The following is a 27,901-nucleotide window of genomic DNA, read 5'->3' as shown; positions in this document are numbered from 1 at the left end:
AAAACCCAATCTGAAAAGTAATTAAAGCAGAAAGGACTGGGTGGGGTGGGGGTGGCTCAAGTGTTAGAGCACTTGCATAGCAAGTGTGAGGTACTGAGTCCAGTACTGCCAAAATAAGAAAGAAAGAAAGAAGGAAAGAAAGGACTGGAGAGATGCAAGGGGCAAGGGTTATGTAATAGGTGCGAAGAACAGCTTTAAACTAAAAAGTCCTCTGCCATTTTCATGGTTGAGGTTTCAACTTCCTTCCCTCCTCATTTCTCAGCCTTCTTTTTATTTTCTAATTCAAAAATTTAGGTTTTTTTTTTTTTTTAGCACAGAGCATTCTCTTATAACTTTGACAAGAGTGGACTCAGGCCCTGGGTCTCATCTTCCCTTAAAATATTTATCAATTATGTTCGTAAACAAAGACAGTTTCCTTCCCAAGAAGGGAACTCTCGTGTCACAGGACACAAATAAACCTATATCAACAACCACCAGATAATGTGTGAGAAATTAAAAACTTTTAGGCAGTATCCACCCGTGGCAGCCTTCTCAGTTTGCCGCTGGACCATCCCAGCTGGCCTCCTGCTCCCATTGGCTCCTCTTTCTAGTTCATCTTCTACAACTCATTTTTCTTCCCAAACCTGATTGTCTAATTTCTCTGCTTGGTAGCGTTGGGGAAAGGGGTGTTCTCCCCCAACAATTATCTCCAAGTAGTCATGGCTTAGGAAATGGTCACAGTCTCCTCTAGCATTGCTTTCTGCAGTGCTCCTTCCATCTGCACATCAGCCATCCAGCCTCCAGGCAGAGCAGGGTAATTAGTCTAAAATTCCACTGATACACAGTGAAACAGCCGCTTCCACTCTGGAAACTTTGAACAGAAAATGTTAGTGTCTGAAACACTAATAATCTTATTATTTTGGGAAGTAAACAAAATAGAGACTTCTGGTACTTGGAATCCCAAAGGTCAGTAAGTGGACACACTCACGGGGCTCACTCCGTGTGGAGGGAGGGTTTTCAACTTCTGCTCCACTGGCATTTTGGACCAGATAACTCTGTCGTTGAGGTGGTCCTGTGAGTTACAGGACAGTGAACAATGTTCCTGGACTCTGCACATAGCTACCTATGGAATATCCAAAAGCAACTCCACCACCTTCCCTCTGTGTGACAACCAATAATACCTCAGTCATTGCTGAGCATCCCCAGGAGGCAGTGTCACTCCCTACCTCCCCAGAAGATTTATATATATATAAATATTCATATGTAAATTACTTACTTATATATAAAATGTATATATTACATATATTTTGTATGAGAAGTATAATTTAATGCACTAAATCATACATATTTTAGGGTATAGTTGAAAGAGCCAGGGGTTGCAGCTCAGTGGGGTTTGAACTCAGGGCCTCACGCTTGCTAGTCAGGTGCTCTCACTGCTTGAGCTAGTCCTCCAGCCCTTTTTTGTGATGGTTATTTTCAAAACAGGGTCTTGTAAACTGTTTGTCCAGGGCTGGCTTCAAACTGTGATCCTCCTGATCTCTGCCTCTTGAGTAGCTAGGATTACAGGTGTGAGTTACTGGCACCCAACTGAGTGAGTCTTGATAAATATATAAACCTACGTAACTCCCACCCTCGTTAAGAATGGAATCTTTCTCTCACCCCACAGCTCTCTCAAGCCCCCTTGTAGTCAATCCTTGCCTACCCCCAAGTCCCCATCTTAGAAGTTGGCGTTACTGGACTCATACGGTAGGTAAGCACGTCATCTTTCCTGTCTGGCTTCTCTTCAGCATGTCTGCGGTGCTCTCATGCTGTGATGCCTACCACTGGCTCAAGGACTCTGATTGCTGACTAGTATTCCCTCCTATAGCTATGTCACTGCTGATCCCTTCTCCTGTTGGTGTGTATTTGAGGTGTTTCCTATTTGGGGCTGTTGTAAACAGAATTTGGATGGCTGTTTATTGTTACCCTGAGATTTCCCCTCTGCGGACTGAGAATGAGGTCTGGAGACACAGACTGTGCCATGGCCTGATGTTGGCATTGTGTGATAAAGATGCGCTCCCTATGTCCCAAGCAAGTGTCAGAGCTGCCTCCCTGGCAGTATTTATGGTGAAGTTCACAGTGGGACATGTTGACTGAATCACAGGCCTAAGAACAGTCCTCATCAGTCCCTTGTCAGTAAGACATCACTGCTACACATTACGGATTTTGAAGGAGCAGCTTCTCCTACAAATATCACTTGAAACTTAGAGGCGAAAGGCTCTTTCCAGGCTAGGGGTTGCAGCTCAGTGGTAGAGCACTTGCTTAGCATGTGTGAGGTCCTAGGTTCAATACACAGCACTGCAAAAAAATAAAAAATAAAAAAATAAATAAGGTTCTTGCCAACTGAATAAGCTGAACACAGGAACTGCCCAAGAAGTTCAGATGGTTTCATGTTCCATTGAGCCTCAGCCACAGCCTCAAACGCCAACACCTGTCATCAACTCCTTTCCCACCCTCTGGGCCATTTTGTCATAGCAACTTCCTCTACTGCCATCTTCCTCAAACCTTTCCCAGGTCTTATTTGAAGCCCTTTCCTTCTCAATGGGGAAAATCTCCAACTTCCTTGAGGTCTTCAGAGGACCCACTTGCTTCTCTGTCCTTTACGTGACAGGTGGCTTTCCCGTCAAGAGGCCACTTTTCCTGTTGATGTTGAGGCGGGGCCCGGGGTGGGGGGGCAGGAAAGCACTTGTCACAAACCCCAGAGCCTTGGAAACGGGAAGCAGCAGCAGCAGTAGTATCCTTGGTTTTGTGGCCACGTCCAACAATCCTGCTATCTTTTTCTCTGAAAACTACCTGTTATTTATTTACTTCTTGTGGTGCTGAGGACTGAACTCAGGGTCTCTTGCACGTTAGGCAGGCAATCTACCACTGAGCTATACCCCCATCTCAAACTCCCTTTTCTTCTTTTTCTGTTTTTTTTTTGGGGGGGGGAGGGGGAGGGAGCCTTCACCTTGAGCCACTCCACCAGCACTTTTTGTGATTTTTTTTTTTTTTTCCAAGATAGGGTCTCATGAACTGTTTGCCCAGGTTGGCTTTGACCCTCAATCCTCCTGAGTTCTGCCTCCTGAGTAGCTAGGATTATAGATGTGAGCCACCGGGACCTGGCATTTTTCTGATTCCTTGAGACAGAATCTTGCTGTATAGTTCAGGCTGGCCTCAAACTTATAACCTCCTCCCTCCACCTCCACAGTGCCGGGATTGCAGACGTGTACCTCCACACATGGCTCTCCCTCTTCTTTGGCAGCTCATGTCATCTGGCAATAATTCTATGCTCTGTTCCAAGTCCTCCAATGACCATTCCTGTATGGAGAACCTATCTGATAGCTCAGGTGCTAAGGTTCTTTTCATTTGTTTTGAGTTACCGTCTTATTATGCTGCCTATGCTGGTCTCAAATTCCTGGGCTCAAACCATCCTCCTACCCAGAGCTGGAACCACAGGTGCATCACCAGATCCAGAAAGATTCTTGAACTTATTGATACTAAGGATCCATAATGTCGACATTATTTCAGCCTCCAAATCCCACACTGTGTCCTAGACTTTGTCCTCACTTAAATAAATAAGTCAAAACACAAATACATTTATAAGTTGGGACATACCAAAATCCTGCTCAAATTACAAAAGTGTATACCCCATTCCGCTTTCAGATTCAAGGTCTCAGCCAATGGATCCTGCAAAAGCAGAGACTGTTCATAAAAACATGACTCAAAATTAATACTCTAATAAAGTTCTGAAGAGTTGTAAGAACCTTCCAGAGAATTCATAGCTAGGGGCTGATTTATATTACCAAAGCCCAGATCATATCATTCAGAGACTGCAATACACACCCACACACACTCATAGATGACAGTGGGGACAGCATGCACTAACTAAATCAGGTGTTCTCTAAAATCCACATCTCTGTCTCAAACTACTCAACCCTTGGCACCCTTATCCATCCCGCTCCCCTGCTTTATTTTCTGTTACCACTCACCATCTGACATGTGAGTTATTTTAGTCAATTGTTTATCATCCGTCAGCAACGCTCCCCAGCCCAACTAAGTATGAGCTCCACAAGGGGTTTCCATCTACTTGTTCATTGCTGTGCCCAACCCCCATTCTATGTGCACACCCACACCCACACCCATACCAACACACACACACACACACACACACAGCTTTGAAATTCTTTCCTAAAGTTGTACTGCCATAAGAAGAGACAATCAAGATAAGGACTTGATCATTTCATGGTTTTTATTACCCGCTGTCAGATTCCCCAGCAAAGATATTGTAACAGTGCTCCCTGCAATCAATAAGTAATATATAGATAGGCCAGTTTCACCAAGGCCTCAGCCTTTTAAACTTTATTATTTTATCTAACTGAATAGGTGGGAAATTGCAACTCTGTGCTCTTTGCTTATTGGTAAAATTGAATCTCCCTTCCCCCCAACCCTTATATTTGCTTTCCTCTTGTGTCAACTGTCTACTGGTGTCCTTTGATCACTTGGTTCAGCCTTCCAAAGAGCCTAGAAGTGTCAGAAGCTTTGGGTGACAACAGATACTGTATCAGCCACTTGCAGCATGTGGATACTGTTATTTCTGGCAAGGGACTCTAATTCTGATTATTGTTAAGCTCGGTCAACTTAAGAGAACTTCAGCCCAGAGATCTTAAACCATCACCATTTCTTCCTATCACCTTTAAACAAATGAAGAGATGGAAAAGATGGTGCAATGACAAAGGATGCTGCAGTGGGAGGTAGGAGGAGCTTGTTTGAGCTTGTAGGTGGCTCAGCATGTCCCTCCTTGCTCAAAAATCTGAATCAGGCCTGAATCACTCCTGTTTCCTGACTCACTTCATATCTCCATCTACTAAGTGTGGTCTTATAAGAATGTTCTTTGGATGACGCATCTCCAGTACTTGTTTTTTTGGTGGTGGGGAGGGGTCTCACTGTGTTACCCAGGCTGGCTTCAAACTCCTGGGCTCAAGCAACCCTCCTGCCTCAACCTCCCAAGTGCTGGACTACAGGCATGTGTCCCAGAACCAGACTTGTCCAGTACTTTGTTCTAAGTTAGCCTTTTCCAGGTACCTTGGAGCAGGAGAGAGGAGGTTTCTGTCATTATTACTGAGGTGATATGAGATCCAGGGTACAAAAGTTATCCTTCCTTCTTTCTCCCTAAACCTTATATCCATTCAACCACTTAGATTTTACTGTTCTACAAGCTCAATAGCTCTTGGACACATCTACTTCTCACCACCCAGGCTGCTGCCACCTTTAGCACAGGCTCAGGTTACTCAGCCTAGTGCACAGCCACACCTGAGATTTCTCAAAATTTTGCTTGCTTCTCTGTAGTTCTACTCAGCAGCCAAAAGGAGTGTTTTTATAAATGCCAATCAGAGCATGGCCCTCTTTCACTTAAAATCTTCCCACTGTTTTTCATCGTCCTCAGAATAAAGTTCAAAATCCTTGATATAGTACTGGAGGCCCTGCATGGCTGCCCTGACTTCTCTGGCCTTGGATCTTCCCTTTGGCTGCTCAGGTCATGTGGGGATATCCTTTAGTTCTTCAAGCCTGTATTTTCCTCCCTTGCAACCTTTGTTAAGTTTGTCCCATCTGTCTGGAATGTTTTTCCTCTTCCCCTTTCCCTGGCTAACTTGTAGTCATCCTTTAGATTCCAGCCTATACATCACTGCTGCAGGAAAGCAACAGCTGCCCAAGAGGAGTGCAGCCCAGAATGCTATGCGAGTTGCTGTGTGCAGCCCTTTGTAAACATGTGACAATAAAATCATTTAGTTGTTTAAGGAGCTGTCTCTTCCACTAGAATATTAGTGACTGGAGGGCAGGGAAGCTTTAAGTTTTGCTTATCATCAACTGCTCTGTGTTCAGCCCGAGGCTGGTACTTACAAGGAACTCAGTAAATATGTGCTGACTGATTGGCAGGTGGGTCAACAAATCATCATGCTGTTCGTCAGGTTTTATTTATTTTTATTTTTAATTTATTTATTAATGTTGCAGTACTAGATATGGAACTCAGGGCCTTGGGCATGCAACATGTGCTGTACCCCTGAGAAACACCTCCAACTCTCATGGGTCACTTTTGAAGGGGTTTATTCCAAGCTGATTTAACAATGTTTGAGACATGTATCTTAAAGTCATGTGAGGTGCATTTTCAGCTTCATCTCTCGAATATCCCACAGGATCACACAATGAAGGAAACAGCAATTCTTTGTGTAGCAGTTGAGGGAAAGTCACTGGTGCTACTACACCAGCCAGTCTGACACATTCACCTCACCAAAGGGGACCTTCCTGCTGGCTGATCACCAGGCACATGGCAAAGGAGCACCATCAGAACCAGATCGTCCATGTTGAAAGTCTTCTCTTCTTCCTTTCTTTCTTGTCTTCCCCTCTTTGCCCTTCAAACCCCCACCTACCTCTTTTGTTTAAGGAGAGAGAACTGTAAATGATTATATATTTAGCTTGAACGACCCAATGGACAGGAAGAAACTAAAGATGCTAGAGTGAGGATAACTGAGTACTGTTCTCTACACAGAACCACATTTTAAAAACCCCCTAAGTTGGCATCCAAAAATAATCACAAAGCAACTTCAAGTCTCATTGTAGTCTCTTGAGAAAGATATGTGAGTTATTTATAAGAAACCTCAAAATTCCATACTTCATTTCTCTTTTTGCCTCCTGTCTGCAAAGTGGAGTCTATCATTACCTATTAGGGTTTTTTTTTTTTTTTGTGGTACTGGGGTTTGAACTTAGGGCCTTACACTTGCTAGGCAGACGCTCTATCACTTGATCCACTCTGGCAGCCCTTTTATTGTGTTGGATATTTTTGAGATAGGGTTTTGCGAACTATTTGCCCTGGCTGCCTTCAAACTGCAATCCTCCTGATTTCTGCCTCCTGAGAGGCAGGCGTGAGTCACAGGCACCTGGCACCTCTTAGGTTCTTAAATTGTTCTACAGCAGCAGAGTAAAGGGGAAAATTATTTCACAAAATCAGCCAAAGAAGTTCTCTCTCTCATCCTAAAGCCTTTCTTTTCCCTCCTTCCAAATATCTCCAACTCCTCCCCCTCCAGACCATCCTGGCTCTTTGTCACTTTTCTCTCTTTGCTCTTTTAAAACACATTCTTTCTCATTTGCTGGTTAACTGCCCATCTTATCTGAGGTAAGTCAAAACACACAAGGCTTAGCTGTTCTCAGTCCTGTCTCCTACTATTCTGACATTGTGGAATACTGTGGGAGCCTCACAGTATCCTTCTTAGCACACAGAGGAGGGGAAGAGACTGCAAATTCATGCATTATTAATATTTTTCTCTCAGAGATATAAACAATGTGCTAAGTGAGGGGATACAGTTTTGCACAAGGAATTATGAGAAAAGAGCAGGGACAAGCCCAGCTGATTTTAAAGGAAGACAAGGAGCCAGCCAGGAAGCAAGGAGGCCAGACGGGCATTTTGGGCACAGGGAACAGCACCAGCTAAGGCTTCAACATGAGAATTTAGCTTTTGTGGCTGGAAGGGGAGGGACTGAGAACACAGATGGGCAAAGGAGGAGGCGATTCTTCTTTGCAGATGAACTAGATGAGAAATCTCCCCTGGAAGGCATTGGTCCTCTCATCAGGGTCATCTTGGAAGGAAGAGATTGGGGAGGCTTCAGAAAAATGAAGGATTGCACAGTGGCTTGGAGTTGCTAGACAACCAATAAGACATGGCTAAAGGGCCCTCAGGACCTCAAAAAGGCTAGTCAGGGTGCATTAGCATGTTTTGGTTTGAGCAATTCAATTTACTCCTTCTGCAAGGTTTCATGGCTGAGGGGATTGGTAGACAGGACAGTCAGGGGTGGGAAGGAGGAAGGAATGTTGCACACCCCCTGAAACTGGCAGGCATTCAGTTCAAAGTCATTGAATGACATTCATAAAGCCTGATGGGGCAGAGATGTAAAGGTGGTCCAATGGGCCTTGGTACAATGAGGAGAGGGGCACTGCCCAACATTTGTTAATGGTACAAAGGTACCAGGTAGCTCTTACGGGAGGAAGTGGAAAAACCTAAGACATTGGCAATCGACTAGTTCAGGTCAATAAACATTTAATGGACACAAATCACCAAGTTAAGATGCTGTGCAATCTGCCAGGATAAGCCAGCTGTCTCAGGAAGCTTGAGGTCTTCCCACAAACAGCAATGCTGTACAAGGCATACTTTTGTAAAGGCAACAATGGAGACACAAAGGAAAAGGCACAGCACTATAGAGATTCAATGAGTGTTTGATGCAGACCTTTAGGATAGGCATAAATTTGACTTTATTACTAGGAAGAACGTTAAAAGCTCAGGGAACCTTTGGGCAAAGGTGCCAAGGTGGGGCGTTCTCTTACATGTTTAAAAGACTGTAATGATAAATCTATGTAGCTTGCAGGAGTGGTTTGGAGTGGGGAATTAGGCCTGAAAAGGTATGTCTGAATCTATTTATGAAGGGCTTTGCTGTTCAGATGGAGAGATCTAGACCTGTCTATTCGCAAAGATAAACCGCAGAACTTTGTGTGCAGGAAAGTGACACGATGATCCTATGGGTCTTTTAGGCACTAGCTGAACTGGTTTAAGCACAGTTAAAACAGTAAGATGGCTTATTTTAGTGTTTAGGTAGTAAAATGGCTTCTTGTTCAGCTAAGAGGAATTTTAATTACATGATTAAATTCATTAATAAGGGCAAGGGGCTTGTACTTCCCAGGGTCAACCATAACCCTTTTCCAATTTTATAAATAGATTTTTTTTTTAAACAAGTCTTTCAGACTTAGCTTTCTGGGAAAACAGAAGTAAATACTGACACATGCTTGTTTTGTTTTCCCAAGAGAGGTCTCCCAGGCGATTTCTCTAATTGTCTAGGGGAAAAAAAAATTAACTTGTTTTTCCCTTTAGATTTCAGTTGAGCTGAGAGCAAAATCGCAGTATTGCCTTAGATTCTCCAGCTTCGCTTTGGACGAAATATTAGTCCTGAAGGACTCCCTCCAAAAGCAAGGCGTTTCTGGACATTTGTTACTTGCAACAAAGAGAGGGAGCTTAGGAAAAAGTAGGAGAGATGGGGCGCTCTGCAAAGGACTTACTAAAAAGAAAGGAAGGGTGAGGGTATCGCCTGCCCAGCTCTTCAGGGGAACTTAGTAGGAAAACGAATCGGGGCAAAAGCTGTAGGCAGACCGTGGCTTCTGATCAGGGCCTCTGGAGCAGAAAATCCTCGAGCGTTACACCCAGGGAAGGACCTACTCTTCGGCAGGTACAATTTAAGTGTTATCACATATTTCCGCCAGGTTCCCAGAGGGGAGGATGAAGCTACAGTCTAGCGCGCAGCACAGCCAATAAAAAATCAGGATTCTCTCCCGTCTCAGATTCTGACCAATCAGTGCCCGAAGCTTTAGTTTGTTGGCCAGAGCTCTGTCGTTAGGGAAAGGAGACAAACCCACTTAGAATTGCCAGTAACCGACATGGCTGCGGCCCCTGGAGGAGGGGACGTGATGTGAGGAGGGGGCTGGGAGGGGAGAGGACGCGGGCGAGGAAGACAGGCCCTGGGGCCCGGTAAGTACGAGAAGGCCCGTGGCCCGAAAGTGGGGAGCAATGGGGCGTGGGACTCGGCTTTCTATGTCCTCTGGATTCTCGCTGAAGACAAGCACCGTTTGGGGCATGCACCCAAAAAATGGCCTTAGGGTATATCCCTTCTTGGGGCCGAGTAGGGGGACTTGGGGGGGGAAGTCAAGGGCCTGGCTCTAGGCTCCAGCTTTTGATTGTTTCCTTCCCTCACGTCCTCAGACTCTTACTCTATGATTTGACCCCTTGTGGGTCAGAATTTAAGGTTCTGGCCAACAAAGAATCCCTGCCCCAGGTTTGTCGTGGCTGGGTCCTGGGCCAGAGGGCTCCCAGCGCTGGTGCCCTGAGTATTTTTATTTATGGACCTCTGGGAGTCCCCATCCCCAGCCCAAATACAGACCGTTGTCTCCCCTGCGCTCGCGCTCCTCTGCGGGCCGGGCCGGGGCCCTGGAGCTGACCCGGTGCAGCGCCCTGGCGGATGGAGCTACCAGGACTTTGCTGTGAGCGCAACGATGTTGCAATTTGGGGAGAGCTGCCCCCTCCCCGCCCCCTCCAACGTCTACTTCTAGAATCGATTTAAGAGTCCTCAGACGCAACTATACGATCACAATTTTTTGCAATTTCCTCTGCTGCACCCCAAAGCCCAGATCCCACAGCGTCTTGTATGCCACTGTGTGAGCCCCTACCCGCTGCCAGGTGTCAGATGAAGCAAAGCCAGGCTCTCCTTTCAGTGGTGTGCAACCATGGTCTGCACTTGGTGAGCTCATTAATTTGGTCACGTGCTGCTCCCCTCCCACCCCCCCTTTTGAAAAAAAAAATTTTTTTTTTTCTTTTTGAGACAGAGTCTCAACCATGTAGTGCAGGCTGGCCTAGAGCTCATTGTCCTTCTGTCTCAGTCTCCCAAGTGCTGGGGTTTCAGATGTGCCCCACTATGCCCTGCTTCCCACCCTCTCTTGTTGCTCTTGAGGAAAAAGTGGAGGGAGCCCTATACCGAGTTGTTCTCCTTTCGCTAGATGGTTTTGTGCATTGGAGGGGAGGCTGTTTTCTCACTCTTTATCCAAGACGTTCAGCTTTGGTGACGTAGTTCATTTATTCCCTAGGTACTTTTAAGAGATGGAAATGGGGAAAGAGGAATTTATGGTTTTCCTTTTACAGATGTGAGACTAACTGAAGAGGCAGAGGCCCAGGGCCAGGGTCTAGGTGACCTAGACCCAAACTAGAATTCTAAAGTCCAAGTTCTTGAGTTCTTCAGCCATTAGAGGCAGTTGTTTTCTAGATATGATCTGAGGAAATCAAGTTCCCTCTCACAGGGTGGTGGTGAGCATTCAATGAGGTGGTGTAGGGAGAATCCCTAGCTTACTGTCTAGTACTTAACCAAGTTGAGGGGGGGGTGTTGTTGTTTGTTTTGTTTTTTTAAAGTGGTGCTGGGAATCTAACCCAGGGCCTCCTACATGCTAGCCAAGCCCTCTACTACTGAGCTGTACTTTCTAGGTTCTTTGTTTGTTTCTCTTTTTTTGACAGGGTCTTGCTATGTATAGCTCAGGCTGGCCTCAAACTTGAGATCTTCCATTTCAGCCTCCTGAGTGCTGGGATTCCAGGCCTATGCTACCATCCCTAGCATGATTTTTTTTTTTTTTTTTAGTGATACTGGGGTTTGAATTCAGGGCCTAATGCTTGCTAGGCAGGTGTTCTACTGCTTAGTCATCGTTCCACCCCTTTTTTGTGTTAGGTATTTTGAGATAGGGTCTGTCCAACTATTTACCAGTCTACCCTTGAACCTCTGTCCTCCTGATCTCTGCCTCCTGAGTTGCTAGGATTATAGGCATGAACCACCACTACTCAGCCTGGCATGAGTTCTTAGTGCATTTTTGCATTTATTAACGTTAAGTAGACACCAGGTAGTTCACTGGCTGATTTATTATTTCTTTCTTCCTTCCTTTTTGTTTGTTTTTGGAGATCTGTCCCAGGGCCTTGCCCATACTAGCAGGCACTTGACCACTGATCTACATTCCCAGCCCCCTGCCTGATTTTGTGTGTGTGTTTGTGGTTCTAGGGTTTGAACTCAGGGCCTTCACCTTGAGCCATTCCACTGGCTTTTTTTTTGTGATTGAGTTTTTCGAGATAGGGTCTCTTGAACTACTGTATGCCCTGGCTGGCTTCAAAATGTGGTCCTCCTGATCTCTGCCTCCTGAGTCACTAGAATTATAGGCCTGAGCCACTAGTACTTGGCCTGGCTGATTTTTTATATTACTATTTACTGTGGTCTCTGTGTTTGGGGGCATACATTATTTCATTGGCTTTCAGACAAGAGCATGGTGAGCCTCTTCCTTTTTTGGGGGAACCCTTGTAGTGTCATTAGAAATGTCATTAATGGAAATGTGTTGGGTATAAGGACAATGAGGGGGCAGAAGAAAGTTCAGAGCCACTGAAAGAAGAAATATCACTGTAGCGTCTGGTACTCTTTGTGAAAGCAGATCTGATCTGAGTATTCTAAAGACGTAGTTTAATGCTGGGTGTGGCTGTGCACACCTGGAATCCCAACACTTAAGATTAACATAGGAGGATCTCAGGTTTAAGGTATATAGCAAGACCTTGTCTCAACATAAAACAAAACAAGCAAAAAAAAAAAAAAAAAAAAGATAGTTTAAGAAAATTTTAGGGTTGGGGTGCGACTCATGTTGTAGAGCACCAGCCCAGCAAGCACAAGTCCCTGAGTTCAAACCCCAGTACCATCAAAAAAAAAAAAAAAAGATTGATGTGATGGTACAGGTAAGATTTATTATCTAAAAAGTCAAATAAGAATGTAATAAAGTTTGAAAGGTACTGTAAATGTTAGAACATTCTAGATTGTACACTGTTGTTAACCCTAGAATAGGAGACAGCATGTTCAAATAAAATGCATACACACCCTGCAGTCTTCTTTCACCTGCCACCTTAGCAGGTCAGTTTTCTCTGTCAGAGCCACAAGCAGGGAAACTGGCCTATACTGCAGAGTAGCACCTTAACCAGGAGGATGAAGTACAATCCATTCCAATGATACCTAGCCCCCACATAATTTGAGAGGTAACCACCCTTGAACCTCCACCACCCATCCACACCCCTGGCTTGTGGTGACAGGACTGAAGAAGATTAGACCAGGGGAGTCAGGGCTTGGTGGTGAAATGGAAGAAGACAGAAAGGACTTTTCATTTCTATTTTGAGGAGTTGCTTGCGAGTGCCAGCATCTAGTGTGGGGAATCCAGCTTTTGCAAATCAGAACTCCTGTAGAACAAATGAGAAATGAAGGTCACAATCCTTTGCTTCCTCTCTCTTTCCCTAAATTGGGCTCCAGAAACAATTTCTGTAAGGATGTAGAAGCAGTAACGTAAACCCTGCCTGCACCCAAGGCTTTTTTTTTTTTTTAAACTGGGACTTGAACTCAGAGCTTCATGCTTGTGTGGCAGGTGGTCTACAATTTGAACCACACCCCCAGCTCTTTTTTTAGTTATAGAGTTTAGTTTGAGAATAGGGTCTTGCATTTTTTTCCCCAGGCCAGCCTGGACTGCAATCCTATGCGTTCAGCATAGCTGGGTTGGTTGAGGTGGGGGTCTTGATATCTTTTTGCCTGGCTGATCTTCTTAATCTCTGACTCTGGAGTAGCGTGGAAGTCTGAGCTCTTCCCATAGCAGTGTGAGCTAGAAAGACACCATTCCTGGTATTAATATCAGAGCACTCAGGGTTGGGTTTGGCACCCCCTGATAAATGTGTGTCAGTGTTTTTTGTCTTGTTATTGTGTCTGTGTTTGCACCGCAGTTTCTTTTTTTGGCTGAAAAGATAGACTGCTTTAAAAATACAGTCGAAACTCTGGTTTCCCAACAGGCCTGTGTTTGTTTATAGCAGCGTAGGTGAACGAAAGGTTAGGTCACTGCTGAAACAGGAATGTTTTTCTTCCGAAAAGACCTGCCAGCCGAATGTGTGGTTTTTTGATCAGGGGTTTGTGTAATAATTAGTTTTGCCTGTGGTTGCTGAGACAGTTGGAAACAGTACGGTTACATGGCGTGGCAAGTAGGGTAAGGGCCAGAGTTCTACCCAATGCCAATGCTGCGTAAGGGCAGGCAAATCTCACACTGATTGCTTTGAGTTTTGCTAGCTCCAAAGGCTAGAAGTGATGAGGGGTAGGAGAGATAAGGAAGGAGAGCCTCGAAGGACTAGGAGTGGTATCTGGAAGTCAAAAACTTTGGTGTAATTTTATGATCCAAGTTTTCATAATTTCAGGATCCTCTTGATAAAGACATTCATGCTCCCAGTCTTCCTTAGCATGTGAACAGAAAGCTACTGGGACTCATTGGAAATGTTACTGGAGAGAGACTCAAATATCTAAGAGCGCAAACCTGCCTTTAGCTGACAGGGAACCAGAGGGGGTTGGATTGGTAACTAACATTAAGCAGAGCCTGTTGGGGTTTGAACTCAGCACCTTCACCTTGAGCCACTCCACCAGCCCTATTTTTGTGAAGGGTTTTTGAGATAGGGTCTCATGGAACTATTTGCTCTGGCTGGCTTTGAACCTTGATCCTCCTGATCTCTGCCTTCTGAGTAGCTAGGATTACAGGTGTGAACCGCTGGCACCCAGCCAAGTTGTCTTTTAGTTGTGGTAAAATATACATAGCATAAAATTTATCATTTGACCAGTTCTGCAGATGTGCACTTAATGATACACATTAAGTTCATTTGTCTTGTTGGGCAACCATCACCACCACCCATCTCCAGAATGTTCTCATTTTCCCAAACTGAAGCCGTGTCCCCATTAAAAACTGACTTCCTTTTCACCCCCCACCCCCCCACTGTTTCTGCCCCTTGGCAGTCACCATTCAACTTTCTGTCTCTATGATTTTGAATACTCTAGAAACCTCATATAGGAGGAATCATACAGTGATTGTCCCTTTGCTACTTAGCAAATGTTTTCACTTAGCATATGTTTTCAAGACTCAGCCATGTTGCAGCAGATGTCAAAATTTCCTTCCTTTTTGTTTATTTATTTATTTTCAGTGTTGGAAATCGAACCTAGGGCCTTGTGTATGCTGGACAGGTGCTCTGCCACTGAGCTACACCTCTAGCCCGTCCTTCCTTTTTTTTTTTTTTTTTAAGTTCTTAATTTTAATAATTAAAATCAAACATTTTATGAAACATCCCCAACATTAAAATTTGTTGTAGCCATTTTCAGGGACCTTAATGACCATGACTGTCCTTAAGGCTCGTATCATGGCGTTACTATTGCCAGCTTTTTCTAAATTTCTGCACAAACACATTCAGGTAAGCAGATTAACAGACTGGCTCTTCCTTTTTTTTTTTTTACCCCAAAGTATATAGGTTATTTATTTATTTGTGGTACTGGGGAATGAACTCAGGACTTCAGACTTGCTAGGCAGGTGCTCTACCTCTTGAGCCACTCCACCAGCCCCCCTCCTTTCTTTTGAAGATGAAATTATATTCCATTTTATTTATTCATTCATGTGTTGGTGGAGACTTAGGTTGCTTCTACTGTTCAGCCATTGTGAGTGAATAATGCCATCTTGGAGCTGAGTGACTAAATATCTCTTTGATTCCCTGTTTTAATTTCTTTTGAGTATATAGCAGGAAGGGAGAAGGTGCTGATCTTTTTTTTTTAAAGATACATTTATTATGTTCACATGGTTAGAAAAGCAAAAGGCAAAAGTCAAAGGTACAAAAGAATGTACAGTAGACATTCTCCCTCAGCTGCTCAGTTCCCATTTATTAATATTTTATTTTGTGGATTATGTCTTTGGTACTGAATCTAAGGAATCTAACCCAAGTTCACAAAGATTTTATACTGGCTGGGCATGGTGGTACACACCTGTAATTCCAGCACTTAGGAGGTAAAGACGGAAGGATTGCCAATTCAAGGGTAACTGGGTTGCATAGTGAGTTTGAGGCCAGCCTGAGTGACATACTGAGACCCTGTCTCAAAAAAAAAAAAAATCCTATCTCTTCTAGAAATTCTATAGTTTTGCATTTAGGTCTACACTGTCTTTCCAAGTTGGTTCTAAAAATTGAAATAGTCAGTTGTTCCAACACCATTTGTTGAAAAGTCTTTCTCTACTGAATTGTCTGTGTATTTTTTTCACAAATTGATTGTCCCTATGTGTTTGGATCTATTTCTAGACTCTCAGCTACCAAGTCAATACCACACTGCCTTGATTACTGTAGCTTTGTAGACTTTGATATGAGGTGGTAAAATTCCTCCAGTTTCATTTTCTTGGGGGTAATTCTATTTGAATGTCTCTCTCTTATTCTGAGCAAATTTGGGCATCTTTTTATATATAGGAGCCACTGGATTTCTTTTCTTTTTCTTTTTGCAGTACTGGGGTTTGAACTCAGGGCCTATACCTTGAGTCACTCCACCAGTCCTTTTTTGTGAAGGGTTTTTTTTGAGATAGGGGCTTGCAAACTATTTGCCCAGGCTGGCTTTGGACCTTGATCCTCCTGATCTCTGCCTCCTGAGTTGCTAGGATTACAGGTGTGAGCCACTGTCACCTGGCACCACTAGATTTCTTGCTTTTAGTCTCTCAGGGTTATGGGACCATAAAAAGTCACCTCCTCCCTATCCCTACTGGTGTATTATATCTAATTTTTCAGCCTCTGCTGGGCTGCCTGTAGTGATGGGGTACTTACTGCCTCATGGGGTAGCCATTCCATTTTTCAGTGAGTTCTAGTTATGTAGAAAAATATTGCCATATTGAGACCCAATCTGTGTTTTATACAGCCTCCTCCCCCAGTCTTATTCCCAGAGTAAGCCTGGCCCTTCTTACCTCTGGTAGCCAGCATGCCTTCCAAGTGCTACTATCACTGATGTGCGTCTCTGGTGTTTGCTAAGCTGTCTTCAGTTCTTTCCACCATTTCTCATGTCACAGTTTCTGCATCTGGTTGCTGCTCCCTGGAATCCTTCCAGTTTCCATGGGTCCTTTAAGTGTGTAATGTACAAATGAACAAACTATTCCAGGCATGCTCTGATTTGTACTGAAGTCAGACTTCTCTCTCTCTTGCTGGAGACAAGGCATGTCTGTTAATGAAGCCTGAATGTTAATGAACTTGGCGTGTCCATGCTCACATATGGAAATTGTATTTAACTAAGCCATTTTTAGTAGTACAGTAATTTTTGAGCCCGGGCTCAGGGTGTAATATTTTTCCCCATTAAATTGAGCCTATTGGATTTGGCTCATCATGTCAGCCTGTTGAGATCTCCTTGGATCTTGACTTTGATCTCCTTCCCAGATTTATGCTGTCCAAGAATTTGATTAGCATGCCATCTGTTTCCTCACCCAAATCATTGATTAAAAATATTGACTAGAATGCCACCAAGGATAGAACCCTGTGGCATCCTATGAAAAACCTCCCTCCAGCTTAGCATCAGTGTATCAGTTAGTTCCTCTTGGACGCAGCTACTCCACATTGTGTTTTGGTGTACTGGGCAAGGATATTGTGCAAGCCCAGCTAATGCAGATTGTTCTAGAAGGGGTCAGAAGGACAGCCAACTCCCTCTCATCCTCAACTGGATGAGACCTTTTTTTTTTTTTCAGTACTGGGATTTGAACTCAGAGCCTCATGCTTGCTTGGCTTGCTAGGCAGGCACCCTTATCACTTGAACCACTCCACCAGCCCTGTTTTGTATAGGGTTTTTTTGAGATAGGGTCTCATGAGCTATTTGCCCAGGCTGGCTTCGAACCACTGTCCTGACCTCTGCCTCCTGAGTAGCTAGGATTACAGACATGAGCTACTGGTGCCTGGCCTACCATGGCTTTTTTGACCTTGGTTCTGAGCTTGGCAGCAGGAAGCATCCATCCTTTTCATGGCTACTGTTGCTGTCTTTATCTAGTAACTTATCATGACAAACCAGGATGTTGCAATTTTCTTCTAACTCTTCAGCCTGTCATTTCTTTCCTTTCTCTCTCTGGTCAATTCTAGCCTCCTAAATTCCTAGAACCTCCTCAGAAACCTTCAGTGATTCCTTAGGGCCTCTCCATCTTGGTCCTGATTCCTCTCCTGCCTTACAGGCCTTATGCTGTCACCAAACAGATCCAATCACCATCTTTTAAGAAGGCTACTTGCCTTTCTTTCTTGTGGCCTTGTTGGGACTTGTAATTCTTGCTTGGATTGCCCTCTCTCCTCTCCCTCCTAAACTCAGCTCCGGCTTTCTTCTTCCATTCCCCTGTGAGCACTTTCTGCAGCACCTGCTAGGGATAATTCCTGCTTAGTGCTTCAGTTCCAACTTGAATTTTAGTTTTTTCCATAAAGCCCCCAACTGGCTATATTAAAAATCTCTCTGGAGCTCATACCTATAGCCCCAACTGCTTGGGAGGCTAAGGCAGGAGGATTGTGAGTTTGAGGCTAGCCTTGATTAAAAAAAAAAGAAAAATGAAGGAAAGAAAGAAGGGAAGGAAGGAAGGAGGAGAAAGAAAAAAATATTCTGGGGAAGATTTTTTGTTTTGAGACTTTATCTTTAAACTGAAAAAGAACCATTTCTTACATTCCTTTTTTAAGCATATGCGGTTGCTTAGTGTGTTAGTCAGCTTTCTGTTGCTGTAGCAAATTCCCAAGATAATCAATTTAAAAAGAAGGAAGGTTTATTTTGGCTCACAGTTTCAGAGGTTTTGTCCATGGTCCTTTTACCATGTGGCAGCATCCTACATCATGGTGAAATCACCTGGTAGAGGGGGCTTCTCACTTGTGGAAGGGAAGCAAGGCCAGGGTCCCAGTATTCCCTTGAAGGGTACACCCTCAATGACCTAACTTCCTCCTATAGGTTCCACCTCCTAAAAGTTCTATCACCTTTAATAGCTCCACTGGCAACCAAGCCTTTAACACATGGGCCTTTGGGGGACACTTCAAGTCCAAACTATAGCACCTAGCATAGTGTTAAATATGATAGTTACTTAGTACAGGCTTCTTTCCTTCATTGTCCTTCTCTCTGTTTTATATCCCCCAAATCTTGAATGTGCCAGGCATTTTAGAAGTTGGTTGAACTGACTTAGTTGGATGTCAGATTCTACCTTTTAAAAAAATCATCTTTGTGAAGCAAAATTTACACATGCTAAAATGTACCTTTAAGTTCAAAGTTTTGACCAATGTCTACACCAGATGTAAACACCACCTCACAATCTAGAGACTGAGCAATCCAGTGCTCTCTGCAGTCATCCCCTGATCTGCTGGTTGTCACTACAGTTTTATTATTTTTATTATTATTATTTTAAACTTATTTATTTATTTATTTTTGGTACTAGGGATTGAACCCAGGCCTTGTGCATGCTCTTCCTGTTCTAAATTTTGTGTACATGGAATCATATACTAGGTACTCTTTTGAGTCTGGTGGCTTTCACTCAACAAATGTTTTTGAGATTCAGCTATGCTGTTATGTGAAATATTAGTAGTATTTCATTCTGTTTTATCACAGGGTAGAATTCCACTGTGTGGATAGATCATATTTGTTCATCCATTCCCCCTGTGAGTGGACATTTGGATATTTTCAGATTTTGAACTCAGGGCTTCACACTTGCAAAGCCAGCACTTTACTGATTGAGTCACACCTCCAGTCCACTTTGCTCTGGTTATTTGGAGATTGGTGGTGGTGGTGGGGGGGTCTCTTGAACTATTTGCCTAGGCTGGCCTCTAACCTCATTCCTTCCAATCTCAGCCTTCCAAGTAGCTAGAATTATAGATGTGAGCCACTGGAATCTTTGCCAGTTTTTCTGGGCTGGGGAGGCTGAGGGTGTAGGGTTCAAATCCCAGCACTAACTCCCAGAAAAAATTGAATTGTTCATCTTATTATTTTCTTATTGGGCGAGATGGATTCTTCTAGTCACTGAGATTTATGTATTACTAGTATTTTCTCCGGATCTGCATTTGTCTTTTAATTTTCTTTATGAGATTTTTTTTTTCTGTTTTATTGTTTTTTTTGAGACAGGGTGGTCTTGCTATATAAGACTTGCTATGAGCAGGGCACCAGTGTAATCCCAGGTACTAAGGAGGCAGAGATCAGGAGGATCCAGGTTTGAAGCCAGCCGGAGCAAATAGTTCTCGAGACCCTATTTTGAAAAAACCCATCACAAAAAAGGGTTGGTGGAGTGGTAAGGTGTAGGCCCTGAGTTCAAGATCCCAATACTGAAAAAAAAAAAAAAAAAAAAAAAGGCTTGCTATGAGACGTTTGGTCTCAAATTTGCAATCCTCCTGTAGTAGCCTCCCAAGTGCTGGGATTGCAGATGAGCATCACTACAACCATCTCTTTTTGACATCTTTTGAAAAATAGAAGTTAATTTTTATTTTGATGGAACAATTTATCAGTTGCTTTCTTTATGGTTCATTTTTTGTGTGTTTTCTCAGAAATCTCTATCCCAAAGTACAACCCTCTCCCCCTTTACCTCTATAAGTTTTATAGTTTTTAGCTTTTATGGTTTTTTGGGTTTGTTTTGTTTGTTTTTTTGAGACAGCACCTTGCTATGCAGCCCAGACTGGCCTAGAACTTGCAATCTTCCTGCCTCAGCGTACTGGGATTATAGGTGTGGGATACAGTACCTGGTTAGCTTTTATGTTTAGATGTGTAATTCACTTTGAGTTGGTTTTTGTGTAGGGTAAGAGCTAAGTGTCAAAGTTTGTTTTCAACTTGTGTGAGTCTATTTCAGATTCTCTGTTGTGTCCCTTTGATTTGTATACCTCTCTTTGCACAAGTACCACATATTTTAATTACTGTAGCTATATATTAAGTCTTGAAGTTAGGCAGTGTAAGTCCTCTAACTTTGTATTTCTCTTCAAAATTGCTTTACATATTCTAGGTCCTTTCCATATAGATTTAGAATCAACTTTTTAATTTCTGCAGAAGTGTCTACAAAGTGTCTTTGTTTGAGATTGTACTAAATCTATAGATAAATCTGGGGATAATTGATGTTTTAATAATGAGTCTTCCAATCCATGAATATGGTATAGCTCTCCATTTGTTTAGATGTTTAATTTCACTCAGCCATCTACAGGCCTTCCATATGTTTTTAGTAAAGTAGTCCCTAAGCATTTTTGTACTATTATTTATATTTTTGTTTTCTATTATTTCCTTACATAATATATAAAAATATAATTTATATTTGTATTTTAACCTTTTATCCTGCAACCTTGTACCTTTCTTTGTTCTAGTATCTTGTAGACCCCTTGGGATTTTCTTCATCTCTAATCTTGTCTGTGGATAAAGACAGTTTTGCTTATTTCTTTTCAGTGTTTATGCCTTCTGTCTCCTTTCCTTCCACATTACTTTTTAGTTCTCATTCTTGATCTAGGTGGTACTTGGCTCACTTTTTTTTTTTTTTTTTGCTAATGTTTGTAATAGCAACTATTTATTGAGCACCAACTCTGGGCCAAATATCGCACTAGACCCCTGCATTAATAATATTATTTTACATAATTCTCACAGCACCTCTGTGAAATGGTATTACAATTTCCATTCAAGAGCAAGGATGCAGAGGCTCAGAGGGACTAATAATTTGCCAAGATAATTTGGCATTTGATACATGTTGGAGCTGGGTTTTGAACCAGGAATATTTGGCTTTGAAGCCTGTGGTATTTTTCACAGGCAGAACTGGCCCTTTAAGGATTCTGCTCTTGGTTTCAGGTCAGACCATTAAGAACAGTTCTCTCTCAGAATCCCTTGTATGGAATGATGGGAAAACAGAGACTCTTAGAAAAATGTCATGTTCCTGGCTGCCCTCTGCACTACTGTGGTTCCAGCTGGCCACAGAGTTATTTCACTTTTGGTGGAAGATGTTAACAGGCACAATCCCCATCTGGCTCCTGGTGCCTTTCCCTGTGTGGCAACTATCTCATCCAGCCCCTGCTGGGATGGGGTATCTTGGGGACCTCAGCCATAGCTGTAAACAGGGCTTGGGCAGCCTGAAACAGAGAGTGGCCTTGGGGAGGAGTGACTTGGCCTCTCAGGATCTCATTTCAGTTGGCTGCCAAAGACCCAATGTCACTGCTTTGCAAGGCCACTTCCAGCGTCACTGTCTGTCTGTGACCCTGTCTATGGGGCTGGCTTAGCTTTGAAGGTCCTGGCTGAAAGGAAGGGATTGGGAGAAACTTGGCAGTGCGGACAATGACGTTCCCACTGGTGCTGCCTGGTGGGATTTTGGAGTAGAGCTCGTGGCTGCAGACCTGGGCCTCCTGGCTGACTTTCTGGACACAGTGTCTCTTGTTGTTTCTCGACGACTCCTTTATGGGTCAGCTGTCCTGGGCTGCTGACTGGCTCCTCCTAACAAGGCTTGCTTTGGGCCCTAGAAAGAACTGCCCTTGTCAGCAGGTTAATGCTTACCAAAAGAAGTCACTTGGCACCAAACTGGATTACTCGGTGTCACTCTACCCAAACATACCTTGATCTGAGACCATGAAAGTTGTGCTGACTTCCAGGATGGAAGAGTGAGGGTCTGCTCGTGTGGGTGGTGGGGGCAGGTGGTGAGGTTGGCCTATTTTATTTTGTGTGTGTGTGTGTGTGCTCGGAGTCAAACCTAGGACCTCACACATGTTCTACCATTGAGCTATGCCCAGCCTCTGGGCTAATCTTCATTTTCCAGAACACTAGCTGACTTTTGTCAGACTGGTTGTCAGTCTAGTTTGTCCATCCTTGTGAACCTCTGCCCAGGTTCCTGTTGAGAACTGCTGTCATCTGCATGAGAGAATTGGGGTCCATGGACTTGTGTATCTGGCAAGTATGGCACACATATGTGCACTCCCGATGGCAGCGGCCCAGTGAGTGTGTCTCTCCTTCCATCCTCCCTCCTGCTCTTCCTGCTGCTCCCTGACCATTCCAGTTGTATTTAGATTCCAAATGATCTTAATGCTAACCTTAACCCGAATTTTAAAAGACACTGATAATCCAAGGCTTTTCCCGTCTGCTGGAAGCCAGTGTTTAACAGAGTCCGCATGGAACAGAACACAGTGTGTCTCTGAAGATGAAAGTTGAAAGAGAAAGCTTGCACCCTCCAGAGTCACCTCGGGAGTCCTCTCTCTCCTGGCCTGCCAGAGGAGAACTCATCTAAAAACTGAGCATTTGGGGCAGCGCTGCTGTAGGATAGACTGCAGGGCACTGATGGCCCATGGGAGCAGTTCTTTCCTCCGTTCCACCCTGTGCCTTAGATGAGACTGTTGTATTGTACACTAGCTGCCCAGTACTGCAGCCTGGCTTATGTGATTTCTTTCTTCTTTTCCCCCAGATGCTGTAGCTGTGACAGACTCTCTGGGGTTTGTCAATGTTGAGGAGGAATCTTCTTTCTGGGGGTGACTGCACTCATCTGGGCATGCCTGAAGTACCCTGGGCCCATGGAACTGAAGGAGAAGCATCTGGTGGGTCCTATTGTCAGGGTGTTGTCTCTGTTGAACTCCTTCCTCCCCACACCCTTCCTGATTTGTTGGGAGGTCCTCATGTTGGGGCATTACATGGAAAGTGAAAGAGGGAGCATGGCTCTGAGGCCTGGAGGATATGACCCTGACCCCTTCTCAGGGAGCAGTACTGCAGTCTGCTGGGAAGGACACAAAGTGGAGGGCAGATTAATTAACACAACTACGCAGCAGCAGGCTTTCGGATTTGGGTTGGCCCCAGGCCAGTTTTCCACTTCTTGCCCAGGGGTGTGTAATTTAGTTTGTTTGCTCTTTGCTAGGGCTGTGCCCCAACCTGCCAAGCTGTGCTGAGGACTGTTGGGCACCCTGTCTGTGGCTAGGGACGAGCTTGCCATCAGACTTCAAACACAGCTGCTTAGCCAGCTGGGGTGAGCAGCCTGGCAGTCCAGGCCGTTGGTAAGATTGGTCCTGCCTCCAGATGTACCATCTTTGTAGGGAGGTAGATTTGTCAATCAGAATATTCCTCTCCCATGACCAAGTCTATCCCTGAGAAGGTCTCTTGCCTGGCTTCTGCACACCCTCCTGGTTGACCTCTATTTCTGCTTCCCAATCTCCCTACCTAAAAATGGTCAGTGGCTTCACACACCAAGGTCTGCAGTGTGAAGGAGGCCTCTACACTATGCTCTCCAGAAGTGTTTACCTCTAGTCATTCTGAACGCAGCAAAATACACCATACTGAGGCTGGTCCTTCTAAAATCCTCTCATCCTTTCCCCGGCTAAATCCTTCTACCCTTTCTTCAAGGCCCAGTTGAAACATCTTCTCTGCAGATAAGTCTTCCTTCCCCTCCAGATGACCCTGCTGTTTGAATCATGGTACCTCTACCATCAAGGTGGAAGTAATTTGTCTCTTCTACCATATCTCAGTATTCCTAGCTGCCAGCCCAGAACCTGGCACATAGCAAGGGCTGAATAAATATTTGTTGACTTGAACTTCTGGACAGTGATCTTCCTGCCAAAGAGAGCTTGGGGAAGTTTGGAGAGGGAGCTATGGGTCCACTCACAGGGCTTCTGGTGATGCCTGAATGACTGCTGCTTGTTCAGCTCCAGGGTTTCTTCCTGTGCCTCTGGACCAGCTATACAACTGGCTTGTGGACTTGAACTCACAGCAGATGTGTCAGCCTCCTCTTCACAGCCACGTCTGGCTGCTCTGCAGGAATCTATCCTAGCAGCGATTGATACTAAGGGAAAGCTATACTTGCCTCTCTCCTAACCTGGGTGCAAGGCTGTTGCCTAAAACAGCCACAAGTGCTATGTACTGCCCAATCCCAGAGAGGGCCCCCAGTGGCCTGCCTGGGTGGGCTTAATGCCCCCAAAATAGAAAATAGTATTGTCCTCTGGTTTCAGCCAGTGTGTAGTATATTGAGGAAACAAAGTTCTGTGGCTGAGGGGCCTGGGTTTACCCTCGAGCCTGTGGGAGAAGCCATGAGAGCCCTGGTTGGGTTGTTCTTAGGGCCATTTTTTTTTCCTGGGGGATTACTCTGTCTTCTTTCTCTTTCTGGGTAGATGAGTCCAAAACTAGAAAGCCTCATTGCTATCAGCAGCAGCCATATTTATGGAATGCTGTCTTTAGGCTGGCAGAACCCTATGAAATGCTGGCTGCTGGCTTGTAGAGGCTGACAGTCTAGTTGAGAATCAGTAGCACCAGAAGTTCAGTAATAAGACCTAATGAGGGTTTCTACCCAAGTGAGGACCTTTCTAGTTGCACACTGGGCTTCTAAAGGTGATCTTGTGGCCAGGACAGTCAGAAGGTGTCTTGAAGGAGTAGGATCGGGAAGAGCTGGCATGGTGACAATTGATAATCAGGTGGCCTTTGGGTTGCTTCAGCTCAGCATTGGTTTGGCTGTTGCTGGCTGATTTTTGGCATCCCTCCCCTTTCTCTTTCAGACCCACACCAGTTCTCAGCCTCCATTGAAGCCCATGCTGGATGTGCTATAGCCATGACAGCTTGGGCTGGGCTCCTGCTTCTGAGATGCAGGGTTGTACTTTCCCATCACTTGAATGGGGCAGTGTGGGAAGAGGACAGAAGTGAGAGAGAACTGTGCTGGTACTCGTACAACACCCTGGGTAGCCCCTTCGTGCTGTCCCTTTTAGGGCCTGCCACAGAGCAGGGAGAGTGTCAACTGACTTGTGGTTCCCACCCTGTCAGTGCCCTCATGGAGTAGGAGACTGGGGGTCAGGAGTCTTCCTCTTTGGCTACAGTTAACAGTTCTCACATTGACCAGCATGGAACTGACCCCACCCACCTCCCTTTCCTGCTCCCTATGGAGACTTCCTGGCCTTAACCTCTGACTAACCAGCCCCTCCTTTCTGTCCCCATTCAGCTGTGTGTTTGGCAGGGGCCCCACAGGGAGCTGCACAAGCTATTTAGGGGGAGGGAGAGAGGCCTGCTTGTGCTGTGAGGTTCGCTTTTCCCCTCTCTGCAGCTTGAAATGGTGTAGTCTAGGAGATTGAGGGCCCTGGAGAAACAATGCTCAGCTTCCAACCTGATCTCCAGCTAAGGGACCTGTTAGGCTGTTTCTACTCCCTGGGGCGTTGTAGCCCCATCCTAAGGGTGGCCTGTCATCAGCAGAGAAGTGTACCATCCCATCCTCTTCCAGTGCCTTGACCCCTCCTTCACCCACAGGGCCTATGCTGAGAGCTTCCCTTATGTCAAACTGGAGCCCCAACTCAACCAGGTCCTGCTTGATGTTCGAGAAGGTGCTAAGGTGGGAGCCTCAGTTAACTGGTTTCTTTCTGCCTGGAAGGAGGGGCCCAGGCATACTCAGGCAGCCCCTGGTCCCAGCAGCTTTTGGGTGGGCATGTCTAGATGTAGCTCTTCTTTCCATAGATTAGCTGTTGGTGGGATGCTAACACCACCTGAAGAGAAGGTGTTGGAATCCTAAGAGGCCCCTCCTTCCAGCTGGCTCTACCCTCTGCCGCTGGGTTCTTCCTTCTGCCAGCTTCTTCTGCTCTGCCCTTCTGGAAGTTGTGCTGGAATCTTCTCAATGGCCAGTCCCCCTCTCTACACAGGATGTGCTGCTATTAATAAGGCACCAATTCCCTCCCCTCCTTGCAACTTTCACTGGAAAGAACTGTTGGCTCCGCTCTGTGCTCTTGAGTGATTAAGGAGTTCTCAAGGGTGATTGGCTCCCCCATAGTGGGCTCCAGCCTCATCCAGTGACCTGGGGCAGTGGACTGGTAGTCCAAGAAGAGAGCTAGTATTTATGTCCTCCAGGTCTTCCTAGATGCCAGAAATTGCCCTCAGGGACACAGACCCTGGGCAGCTTCTCCTGTCTATCCATCTGTCCCTCTGTCTATGTGTCCATACTCTCCTGCACATCACCCCTCTGCTGACCCCACGGTGGCCTCCTCTGAAGAGGGCCAAATTCCTGGACATTTTGCAGAGTATCTGACAAACTTTTCTCCTCTCAACTGTCCTTTCTCCTCCCTCCTGTTTGTCCCTCCCTCCCTGCCTCCCTCCCTCCCCTCCCAAAGCTGCTGTTGCAGTCTGCTGCCACCTCCTCCTCCTCCCTCCCTGAATCTGCAGCGTGACTGGAAATAGGCTGAATTAATCAGCATATTGAAGCTCTGCTCTGCTCTGCTGATCCTGATTCTCTGCAGCACCGGCTTCTTGCTCACACGCGCTCCGGCCTGCTTTTCTCATTCTCTCTCTCTCTCTCTCTCTCTCTCTCTGTGTTCTGCCTCTCCCTCTTTTTGAGGGCAGTGTTGAAAGTTGCTGTAGCTGACTGCTTGTCCCTCAGGTTGTGCCCCATGCTCTTCAAGCAGGCAGAATTATGGGTGCCCCAGCAGGGCAAATGCAGCACTGTGAGTATGCCAGCTTGGCGTCCATGATTCTTTTAACAGTGTCTCCTTTCTTGCTTAGTGAGGGTGTCTTTGGGTTAGTTGTTGCCAGAGGAGTCATGAAGATGATGCAGAGTGGGAGGTAGCTAGAATGTGCATGAGGGAACCAGGAGGGAAATTGGGAGTGAGCCAGAAAGCCAGTATGTCTTGGGGTTGTCAGCAAGGTGCCCAAGTCACCCAGAGCAGGCCTGGGGCCTGAGCCTCCCAGAAGAAGGGAATCCTACTGAGGGATGGTAGGACTCAGGGCTCCATTCACAGGCAATAGATGGTCAGGGCCTGCATGTCATCCCTTTTTGGGGCCAGCAAAGGGACTTTTTTTTTTTTTTTTAATAACAGTCAGGAGCAATCAGGGCTGAGATGCTTTCCTTTTAGGTCTTGGTGACTGCAGGAGGTGGGGAAGAAGGTGGGTGAAAGGGCTGAGGTCACTGTGAGCCTAGAAGAGTGAAGAAGAACAGGATGCAGCTCTGCCCAGTCTTTGATTTCTCTGACTATAGATACATCCAGCTGTGTCTGGCCAAATTCAGAAGCACGGAGAATGGCCCAATCAATGCTTCAATGACGTGGGCATTGTGTGGTCCAGCTTTGGGTCTCCTCTCTGCCATCACTGACCAGGCAGCTGTGAAGAGGGGACTTAGAGAAAGGGCCCTAGCCACTTCTAACTGGTGGTTGTCTGTTGTCCAGGTCTTGGGTCAAGATCTAAATTTATAACCTGTCTACCTGAGCCTATGAGTCTTGATTCTGTTGCTCTTATAACAGGTGGAGTAGGAAGGAAAACAGTTTCTGTGCTGAGAAAACCTCAGAGGAGCTCTGCAAGGACAGGGATGGGGGCTGGTGGCTTCTGGCTGAATCACCTGAGAAACCTGGCTGAGGTGGGTGCCAGAGAGCACAGGTGTGTCAGCCCTCAGAAGGTTGATGCCCAGCTTTGTATCTTGACATTGGGTCCTACTCAGTGGCAGATTCCTGTGGCTGTGATTTGGTGGACAGTGTTCTTTTAGTCCCCCATTGTTCCCCCAAATCCCTACTTCGTGTCAGTACCCACTTTGGTGCCAGAACAGAGAGTACAAGTCT

At 45.2% G+C, this 27,901-nt stretch overlaps 1 protein-coding gene and 1 non-coding gene across 17 annotated transcripts in view; one reads left to right on the top strand and one right to left on the bottom strand.

Annotated features, from left to right (window-relative positions):
• The first annotated feature begins 9,433 nt into the window (after positions 1-9,433).
• The window catches only part of Tmem94 (transmembrane protein 94), a 36,679-nt gene continuing 18,211 nt past the window's right edge, over positions 9,434-27,901 (top strand). For 7 of the 16 annotated variants that reach the window (XM_074045148.1, XM_074045145.1, XM_020156361.2 and 4 more), the window contains exon 1: positions 26,734-26,797. In XM_074045148.1, the coding sequence (XP_073901249.1) occupies positions 26,744-26,797 (54 nt within the window). In that variant the 5' untranslated portion in view covers positions 26,734-26,743. Of the gene's footprint in view, positions 9,563-22,805; positions 22,940-26,521; positions 26,798-27,589; positions 27,703-27,901 lie in introns of those variants that run through there. The other 9 variants (XM_074045155.1, XM_020156376.2, XM_074045157.1 and 6 more) reach the window with 5 other exon arrangements.
• LOC141414510 (small nucleolar RNA SNORA33) lies at positions 14,754-14,884 on the bottom strand. The gene has a single exon (XR_012439533.1). It is a non-coding gene; the product is annotated as a small nucleolar RNA SNORA33 (small nucleolar RNA).

Source organism: Castor canadensis, chromosome 11 (assembly GCF_047511655.1).
Source record: "Castor canadensis chromosome 11, mCasCan1.hap1v2, whole genome shotgun sequence".
Classification (NCBI taxonomy): Eukaryota; Metazoa; Chordata; class Mammalia; order Rodentia; family Castoridae; genus Castor; species Castor canadensis.
This window is presented reverse-complemented; position numbering and strand designations above follow the sequence as displayed.